Genomic DNA, 10,941 nt, shown 5'->3' with positions numbered 1-10,941 from the left:
TACTGTGGCATAGTACTTACTTAGTAGATTTTTTATGTTGTTGGAGACCATTTATTGTATTTTATTAACATAGTGAAATAAGTAACACAAAGCTGTGTGCAGTAAGAAATAAAGCACTGTTAAAGCACAATATACCTGCGTATAAGATTCATCGAAAAAACAAATATATAGGAGAACACAATACTATTCAAAATTAAATAATTCATTCGGGTGACCATCCACCACCACCATTTTTCCATCTGATACCTACGTCGGTAACTACAAAATTTATATGCCAGCAAATTCATTTCAAGCAAAATACAATACGTGCAACACAAATGAGCGAACTTCTCCAACTCCAAACCACCTGAGTCAAACAAGTTGATACGCATTCAAATTCAACGCTCGAAATTCATGTCGCTTCGTCCCCGACTCGTAATGAGGTGAGGGATGTCCACACGGAATTTTAGATATTTGCAGTATGCGGAATTTGATGAACGTTGCTGGCAGACGTTTACTAGGTTAACTTCGTTTTAGTGTATGGAAACTCTGTTAGTTAGTACTAGACATGGATATATGTAGGTATTCAAATTTATCTCAAGTGGAAATAAATTATAAAGAAAATGTACAGAATGAACACAACAACGATGTTAGAAAGGAAACGATGAAAATTCGCGTTTCTTGTGTGGGAGTTTTTAAGTGGCGCCGAACGTGGGACCATTATATAATACAGCGGCAAATGGGCGACACCCACTTTGTGAAAGTTAAACTACAACCTACTATTTATAAAACAAAATGTGCGGAACAAAACTCAACCAAAAAAGGTAAAATGCAAATGTAACCATGATGTCACAGTTTATTTTTCAATCCTCAGGTACTTAAAATGTCCCTAACAATGCGTGTTATAAGTATTAACCCACCAAATTGTCATTGTACGTATTAAATATTGTTTTTCTTTTGTCCCCAGAACAACACTTCCTGTTGCCCAATTCAGCCGTGGCGACTTCTCTCTGTGGTCAGTCCTGAAGAACTGCGTGGGCAAGGAGCTGTCCAAGATCACCATGCCGGTCGTGTTCAACGAGCCACTGTCCTTCCTACAGCGCATGCTGGAGTACCTGGAATATGCGCATTTGCTGCGCATGGCTTCTGAACAGACGGACCCGGTGGCTCGCATGGAATACATCGCAGGTGAGGATCTAAGTATATTCTGTAGCATATTGGTACAGGAGGTCTTTCGCGAAGAACTGCGTCAAGATCACTATACCGGTCGTATTCGACGAGCTTCCGCGTAGGTATATTGGATTACCTGGTGCTCATTTGCTGCGCATGACGTTTGATCGGACTGACCCAGTGGCCCGCATGAATCACAAAAGAAGGAAGTTTTGGTATTGAATTAGAATGGTATAAAAAACTCTAGACATTCAAAAATTCCCTTTAGATTTTATAAAACTGCTGTAATCTACTAAATGTTTCCTTAAATTCTTGCAGCTTTTGCAGTGAGCGCCCTAGCATCCAACTGGGAGCGCCTGGGCAAAACCCTTCAACCCACTCCTCGGAGAAACCTACGAACTCGAGCGTCCAGAATTCAGGGCTGTTTGCGAGCAGGTTTGTCCATGATCATTATTTTTCCAGTATTTTCCAGTGATTGAGTGTATTTCGTTACCCATTAAGAGACAGTTAAATGGGTTGATGGTGAGACCAATATAGGGAACTGTGAACATAATTTTATTAACTCCCGACGCAAAAACAACGGGGTGTAGTTTCAAGTGTATATCTGTCTGTTTGTTGGTGTGGGTGTTTGTCTGTCTGTAGCATCGTAGCTCCCGAGCGGATGAACTGATTTAGTTTTGTTTTTGTTTAAAAGCTGAATTACCTAGTCGGGAGTGTTCTTAGCTATGTATGTTTCATGAAAATCGGTCCACTATGGCGGGAAATTTTCAAAATTTTAATTTTGTGGTTAGGTTATATTTGTATACCTAAGGAACGCTAACACTATAGCAACTCCCGCCGATAAAAACTCGAGTCTCAAAGTAATGGCTAAAAATAAATCTATTGTTTATCTTCTGTAGGTAAGATGTTACAAAGACGTGTCCTAATATTTGATTTATCGCCAGGTATCCCACCACCCCCCAGTCTCCGCGTTCCACGCCGACAGCCCCCACTTCGTGTTCCACGGCTCCGTGCACCCCAAGCTCAAGTTCTGCGGCAAGAGCGTCGAGATCCAGCCCAAAGGGCACGTCACTGTCGAGCTGCCCAGGTTTGTCATAAGTCCACCAGTAGACCACCAAGCTCAAGTTCTGCGGCAAGAGCGTCGAGATCCAGGTGAAGGGGCGCGTCACCGTGGAGCTGCCCAGGTTTGTCATAAGCCCGCCAGTAAATAGTGTAACTCTCACTTCGTGTTCCACGGCTCCGTGCATCCCAAGTTGTGGCAAGATCGTCGAGATTCAGCTAAAGGGGCACATCACCGTCGAGCTGCCCAGGTTTGTCATAAGACCGCCAGCAGGCAGTGTAACTCTCACTTCGTGTTCCACGGCTCCGTGCACAAGCTGAAGTTCTGCAGCAAGAGCGTCGAGATCCAGCCCAAAGGGCTCGTCACCGCGGAGCTGCCCAGGTTTGTCATAAGCCCAGGTTTGTCATAGGCAGTGGAGTAACTCTCACTTCGTGTTTCACGGCTCCGTGCATCCCAAGCTGTGGCAAGCTGTCTAGGTGACATACATCGATCATAGCGCACCCTTACAAAGAGGGTGAAACGCCCTTTGGGTTTAGTGGGTAGAGCCAAGTTTTCCCCCTCTCGTTAGGGGAGGAGAAAGAAATGACTAGTCCCTGCTGTAGCAGCAGTTAGCAGAGTAACTGCATTCCAACAAAAAATGATCACGAGCCTAGTCATATTGATTGCAAAGGGATGAGCATATTATTAATAAAACAAAGTCGCTTTCTCTGTCCCTACCCTATATTCAAAACTACGCATATTTTGATGGGTTTTTAATGAGATTCTAACGAAGGTTTACTATATAGCCCGTGTGAAGCCGGGGCGGGTCGCTGTTATTATATTTAAAGGCATTTTTTATTTTTAATGACACCTATAAACATTCTTTCACCTTGAAATTTTCTGAGAACCACAGATGATATCGCCTATGAAAGATAGATAACTTACTTTGATGATACTATGATCTATATGTAGTGTTTCTTCTATATGTACTACACGTTGACGTTTTGTAGGTTCACAAAATAACCAAAACACAAGGTCAAGGGACCCACCTATGAATAATCGTTAGGCTTACCTAGAGTACCTAGTCACGTATAAATTGGTAATTTTACTGCTAAATAAAAGAACTTTTAATCACATATGTACTGCCAATACAGATTCCTAAAAACCAATGTTTTTATTTCTAGATGGGGCGAAGCCTACACCTGGACAAACGTGAACTGCTGTGTCCACAACGTGATTGTAGGCAAGCTGTGGATCGAGCAGTATGGCGCCATGGAAGTAACGTGTCATGGCGGCGCGGGGCTGAAGGCAAACCTGGCGTTCAAGCCTGCCGGGTTTAACAACAGGGACCTGCATCGGGTGGACGGCTTCATTACTGATCAGAAGTAAGTCCTGGATTCGTTGTGTGAGGATCGTGGGCAAACAGTAATTCAGTATGGAGCATGAAAGTAACTTTCCACGGCGGCGCGGGGCTAAAGGCGAACCTGGCGTCAAGCCTGCTGGGGTCAACAACAGGGATCTACGTCGGGTGGACGGCTTCATTACTGATCAGAAGTAAGTCCCGGATTCACTGCGTTCGGATCATGGGCAGTGATGCAATATGGTGTCATGGAAGTAACGTGCCATGATGGTGTGGCCCTGAAAGCGAACCTTTCGTTCAAGTCTGCTGGATTCAACAACAGGGATCTACATCCGGTGGACGGCTTCATCACTGATCGGAAGTAAGTCCAGGATTCATACTACACTGCTATTTTGTTGCGTGAGGTGAGGATCATGGGCAAACGAACTGTGGGGCCTTGGAGATATGATGTCATGACAAAGGCTTAATGCAAACCTGGGTGGTCACCGTGAAGTATTAAAAACATTCAGTTTAGGTTGAGAGGGAATTAAGGGACAGGGCTATGTAACCGGTGTTCAAATTTAGTAGAAAAAAAAAACATATACTTATTTAAAATGGACACGGAAAGCTTTGAATCATAATGCCACTTTGACATGTTTGCACACGTCATCGTCATACAATTGGTCAGTATTTGACATGATTTGCAGGGGTGCGAGGAGCGGGCGGTCATCGTCATACAATTGGTCAGTATGATGTCGTGTTTTTAAATTTGACAGTAACACCATTTCATACAGTCCTAAACATTTTTAGTTTTTTTACTGCACTCGTTGTGCTAAAACTACTCGTAGTTAGCGCTCAAATTCTCCATAAGTAGTTTGTTTTATAACCTTAAAAGTTTCATTTATCAAACTAATAATTTAACTTAAAACCTGACCAGATAAGAAATATGACTGCGCGCCATGTTGCGGAATTTCATTAGAACTATTTTCTTCATTCTATGCTGAATTGTCACCACATACACATCAGAATAACAGAGCCCTCCTGACAATAGACAATAATTCTGGTCAGGTTATATAACGTATTTCAACATTAAAAGAATGCATATGTTTTCAGCAAAAAGAAAATCCGCTTCCTCTACGGCAAATGGACGGAGTTCATCAAGGTTTGCAGCGCGGCCGCGCACGAGCAGTGGGCACGCGAGCAGGAGGCCAGCGCCACTCCGGCGCATACGCCGAAGAAGGTGCTGGCTAAGCTCAACAGCTTCAAAGTGGGGGCGCTGCGGTCGATGTCCATACAAGATGTAAGTACGCTGCCAACTTCATGGAAGTTAACCTAGTTGATGGAAGTTAATGCAGACTGCTTAATGACAGCAGAAAGCTTGCACAACTGGTGCCGTAGCCGAATGGCATTTCTGCGACGCGAAACGAAAACGAAACACCACGAAAGTTAGTCTGGCTCTGTCGCGCCAATACGCACGAGCGATAGAGATAGATATCTAGGAGCGCTTTGTTCGTGAGTGTTTGTGCCATTCGGCTACGTATTACCCTCGCATGCCAGACACGGACAAAATAATTGCATGCCAGTCCATTTGTCAGTTATTATGTAGAGGGCTGGCATGTCACTTGTGCAAGCTACAGACATGACTATCTCAGGCCCTACATATGTCTGTGGTTACTAGGTTTAGCTGTGGGTTTATTTACTGGGCTCGATACTAACTCTAGTGTAGATGACGAACGGGTTGTCAAACAGAAACAACCTATGCTTGAGCAGCTGCTTTTCCATTATGAGCGTAGCGAGTGGTTCAATAAGTGGAATATATCTTGAGCGTTGCGAGGATTTCAATGCACGAAGGTTAAACTAACTTTGGCAACGAGTGAAACACAAAATTTTTGATTAAATTACTTTGAACTCTTGTGGATAAAATGTAATATTGCTATCTGTTTTCGAATAGCAAAGAGAGCCTTTACCAGTTGGTGTGGTGAAAATTTAATTGTTAGGTAGGTCTGTTAATATTAAATTTATTCCGATTAGTGATGGTTGTATGTATGTTTCAGCCCGAAGATCCAGACAATTCTGACGAAGTTCCAAAGTCAGATGATACGTATAATATCGACATTCCTGGATCTACTACCCTCTGGGAAGCGAGGAGCCGACCTACTAACAGTGCACAGGTACGCTGTTATTTTCCATCACCGCTGAACAAGAATATAATGAGAATATTGTGGTAATTTTGCGTTTATCAGAAAGTAGCATGTATTTAGTGCCACAAACCCTGTGTTATAGGGTGATAAAAGCCAACTGGTCTTGACAGAAATTGTCGTTTTATACATTGGAAATATTAATTTTGTTACCGAATAAACACAAGTGTCGTAGAGAATGCCATGTCATTAAGTCGGCCTTTTGTAACTGTATATTTTTACTGTGCGATAAAGTTTAAATAAATAAATAAAAGAGAGCAAGATTCTTCTGACTGCCATGCAGGTCGTTTTTTTCATGATTCGCCTGATTTCTTAAAGATTATTTACTCAAGAAGATAAATGAAAGTAAACGTAATCAGATGGATTTTTATCCTCATCTATAAATTCGTTACAAAAACAGTTCTGATTAACCCTTAATTTGACAGAAAATAGGGAAGGTTGTGAGTTCAATCCTCGCTGGCACTCACTAATATTGATGATTTTGCTTCAGAAAAAGAAAAAAGAGCGTCAAATATTCTCACAGTATTTTGAACAAATCAAATTAAGGGTTCAACTGTATTCACATTCCAGTATTACCAGTTCACCGAGTTCGCCATGTCGCTAAACGAGGTGGAGCGTGACATGAAAGGCCAGCTCTGCCCCACGGATAGTCGCCTTCGACCAGACGTCAGGCTCCTAGAGCAGGGAGACATTGATGCTGCAGCTGCTGAGAAGACTCGGCTTGAAGAAAAGCAGAGAACAGCTAGGAAAGCACTGAAGAAGTCACCCGATGGCTGGCAACCGAGGTAAGTTACCAATGTTAATATTAGTTAGTCATTAGACTATGTCAAGGAACCGTCAGCTGCTGATGAGGTGGAGTGAGACATGAAAGGCCAGCTCTGCTCCACGGATAGTCGCCTTCGACCAGACGTCAGGCTTCTGGAACAGGGAGACATTGATGCTGCAGCTGCCGAGAAGACTCGGCTTGAAGAAAAGCAGAGAACAGCTAGGAAAGCGCTGAAGAAGTCACCCGACGGCTGGCAACCGAGGTGAGTTATCAATGCTGACATTAGTCATTAGACTATGCTCAAGGAATATACGATGAGAAGATCATAGGACGTCGACGCTATAGCCACTGAGAAGACCCTACTCGAATAGAAACAGAGAATAGCTATTAAAGCATTGAAGAAGTCACCTGATGGCCTGGCAACGAGGTAAGTTCAAGACTTTGGCTATTGGGAAAAGATTGGAAGTTGTGCACAAGAGGCAGTCTGGATGTTTGGTTATTAGAATATGTACACATTAACACTGTTTCTGATTGAAAAACCCGACTTCAAATGTGTCACCTGCAGCGTTAAAAAATACTCACTCTGTAGAGGTGTTCCAGCCAAAGTATCTAGACAGACACTTCATTTTATTAGTGTCAGTGATCAAGTAATATTTCAGTCCGTACCTAGATCCTTCTGGGGAAAGCCCACCTATAAATTAACGCCCAGAACAAAGCAAACAAATTGCGTCTAAAATAAATGCAAGAAGCGTAAAATATATAATTTCCCATTCCAGGTGGTTCAGCCAAGGCACAAACCCCTACACGAAACAGGAGGACTGGCTCTACAACGGTGGTTACTGGGACCGCAATTACCAACACCTTAAGGACATCGACATATTCTAAAAACTTACATACTAACCCCCTTATCCATAAACGTTCACCAAAGTTATCAAACCAATATAGTGCGTTTGGCGTTTTTTATCACACCAGTACGTCGGAAAAGGACAGACGAACTTATCGGCTTGATAACTGTAGTGAACGTTTATTGAATAAGGCGATTAATCTTCTACTGTGCATTTTGGTGTATCACCGATGAGTAACTATAGTATTTCTAAGCGCTTAAAGTGCAATCTAGTCAGACATACGGGGTGAAATAAAAAAGACCGTTCAAACTTTGCATAGTGACTTTTGAGGTCATAATGAACCATTTTTATTATGGGACCAATGCTGAAATCGCAAAAAAAAATTTACTTAGTTTTCCATAGATTGAGCGGCATCATGACGTTCGAAATGTATGAAACAGCCATTTCTTTGCGATTTCAGTATTGATCCCATAATAAATCTTGTTCATTAAGGCCTCAGTCACTATGCAAAGTTTGAACGGTTGTTTTTATTTCACCGTGTATGTTGAAGAAATAATAATGTGTTTTTCTCAAACAACAACAACAACAACAACATACAATCACGCCTGTATCCCATAAAGGGGTAGGCAGAACACATGAAACTACTAAAGCTTCAGTGCCACTTTTGGCAAATAAGGGGTTGAAAGGAAACGAAACTGTGACATTGCAGTGACAGGTTGCCAGCCTCTCGCCTACATGCATCTCAAACATGGTATGAAATATTGATGTTATGTGCCTTATAATTGGCAGCGAAGTATGACGTTGCAGGTGCGGCTAGGACGATTGATAGATAATGGAATTTTATACAAACCTTGCAGGCCAAGGCCGGCAAAGTCTTCTTTTTTAATTTCCAAACACAGATAATTGTGACATAACATCCAGGTATTTAGCCAATTAAAAAAAAAACTATAAGGGGCTTTATAGACGTGCCAACTGCAACTGGTACGGGCATAGCTGGGCACCGTTAATCATATAGTTAACTTCGATAATCGCTAATCCGTTACTATAAAAGTTAACTTCGTTAATCGTTAAAGCGATACATTCGACAAATTTAACGGAAGTTAAAGTTAATCGATAATCCGTTAATTCGTGATAAAAAATAATTCTACTGTAGCTAGTTGCATCAGTTAGGTATCAACTATTAAGTATTTTTGTAAGTTTATATATGTTACTTAAAAGCGCGAAATGTTAATAATTACGTCATGCTCCACGGCAGCGCCACCTTAGCTTTAATGAACATAAACATATGGGAAAATATCTATATAAAGTCTATAAAATTCTAGACTAGTTAAAAAAATATCTATGTTTCTAGTTTCGTCGTGAGCTCTTATACATTGTGGCGCTGCTGTAGAGCATACTCCACAGCAGCGCCACCATAAAATATCAATTACTGCATATGGTACAGGCACGTATATGGCTTCAAATAATTCTATAACAATTCTATATTGACCTTGCTTACGAAATCCCTACTTTTATTTTGCATTTAGGAAAATACGATGCCACAAACCTTTTGTAAGAAATAATTATCGCAGCGCCTTATTGAAAATCTCGGCAAAATTGTTAGTGTGTTTGCCTTGATTTTTTATTAAGGCGCTGCGATAATTATTTGTTACAAAAGATTTGTGGCATCGTATTTTCCTATATGCAAAATAAAAGTAGGGATTTTGTAAGCTAGGTCAATATAGAATTGTTATAGAATTATTTGAAGCCATATACGTGCCTGTACCATATTGCAGTAATTGATATTTTATGGTGGCGCTGCTGTGGAGTATGCTCTACAGCAGCAGCGCCACAATGTATAAGAGCTCACGACGAAACTAGAAACATAGATATTTTTTTAACTAGTCTAGAATTTTATAGACTTTATATAGATATTTTCCCATATGTTTATGTTCATTAAAGCTAAGGTGGCGCTGCCGTGGAGCATGACGTTAATAATTATCGTTCTCTTCGGACTTATACCGACGTTGGTTCAGTAAATCCTAGGTTTTACCTTGGTGACCTGTAGATATTGGGTCATTCATGCGGTCGTAGTCATGGTGCGTAGGTTCCTCGGATTGAGACACCTCGAATCGAAGTTGTGATCCATGGTAACATATATGGTAGATAGCGCGGCCCGCCGAACTCTGGCTTGATGCGTCGGTTGCGCGATTCGTGTGTCATGCCTGATGATTTGCATTCTATTCCCCGGTTAGTGATGGGTGCACTGCAGTGGGACTAATACCTAAACTTTAGCAGGTCTCGAACAAGTGATCCAAAGCACAGTATAATAAAGAGTACTATCGTATCCAAAGACACCAATTGGTCTGTAGACTGAATTTACGGGAAAATCCTAGGTGTCGCCGCACTCCGAGTTTTTACAGTAGCGGTCAGAACAAGTTTTACTCGGCGCGTGCGGAACTAAATTAACGATTAACGGACTCGAAGAAATTTAACGGAAGTTAACGAATCCGTTAACATTTTTTAAAGTTAACTTAAAAGTTAATCCGTTAACCAAAATGTTAACTTCGTTAATTAACGATTAACGGATTAACGAGTTAATGCCCAGCTCTGGGTACGGGCCCTAGACAATATTTGATTTTGGGTGCGTTTTCATACAAAAAAAATTTGTTTGGTTTTTTTTTGAATTTTTTTTTAACTTTTTGTTTTTTTATAAGCGTATACGGGGTTTCAAAGGGGAACGAAAATTCGATTATTTTTACGCTACGACGCACTGTTTAGGAGATACAGCCATCTAAAGTTACTATTTTCAATAGACTTTATTTATTTCATAAGTACCATGTTTGAGAAAAGCACTATACATACCTCGGCGGGAAATGGGGTTGCCCGCCTCAGACCAATCCGTCTATATGTCTTCGGCCGGCAACCCCCTTTGTCCCGGCCTCTGTAGTAATGTATTGGGTTGGCACAAAAGTAATGAGACACTTGGTTTACGTTTTATATTTTTTATTATTATTACAATACAAAAAGCTTAGTCGATGATGTAATCACCATTAGCATCTATGACTTATTGCCAACGATCCGGCAAAGTTTGGATGCCTTTCGCCTAGAACTCTGATGGCTGTGCCTCGAAAAAGTTGTTCAACTCCACCTGTACATCATGGAAATCATTGAATTGTTTACCCCGCAAATGTCGTTGCAGGGCTCTAAACAAATGAAAGTCTGATGGTGAGAGGTCTGGAGAATAAGGTGGGTGGGGTATCGTCTCCCAGCCCAAGTTCTGCAGCTGTTGGCGAACGGTAGATGCGACATGAGGTCGAGCGTTATCATGTAGTAAAATTACAGTGGCTCGTCTTCGTCGTTTTTTCTTGATAGCAGAAGATAGTTCGGTGAGCTCTGTGTTGAATATTTGTTAGCGTTTACAGTTTCATTGTGTAATAGTTCATGAAACAGCATGCCTTGCGAGTCCCAGAAACAACAAAGCAAAACTTTTAAGCGGTTCTTTTGACTCAGCTTCGGTTGAGTTGGTGGCGTTTCTTCTCGAGGCAGCCAAAAAGCGCGACGTGTATCGTTCTCATAATAAATCCATGATTCATCTCCCGTAACCAGATCAGTCAAAAACTCTT

General features: G+C 41.5%; 1 protein-coding gene across 1 annotated transcript; it reads left to right on the top strand.

Moving 5' to 3' along the window:
- Positions 1–417: 417 nt before the first annotated feature.
- On the top strand, positions 418–7,602 carry LOC125225154 (oxysterol-binding protein-related protein 2-like). Its single transcript, XM_048128728.1, is given in 10 exon segments — positions 418–422; positions 947–1,167; positions 1,468–1,511; positions 1,513–1,584; positions 2,094–2,236; positions 3,373–3,573; positions 4,641–4,827; positions 5,582–5,698; positions 6,296–6,510; positions 7,268–7,602. Coding segments are annotated over 10 exon segments (1,314 nt in total). The 3' UTR covers positions 7,377–7,602.
- Positions 7,603–10,941: the final 3,339 nt, after the last annotated feature.

The sequence above is a fragment of the Leguminivora glycinivorella genome, chromosome 4 (genome assembly GCF_023078275.1).
Source record: "Leguminivora glycinivorella isolate SPB_JAAS2020 chromosome 4, LegGlyc_1.1, whole genome shotgun sequence".
In the NCBI taxonomy this organism is placed as follows: domain Eukaryota; kingdom Metazoa; phylum Arthropoda; class Insecta; order Lepidoptera; family Tortricidae; genus Leguminivora; species Leguminivora glycinivorella.
Note: the sequence above shows the minus strand (reverse complement) of the source record. Positions and strands in the feature narration are given on the sequence as shown.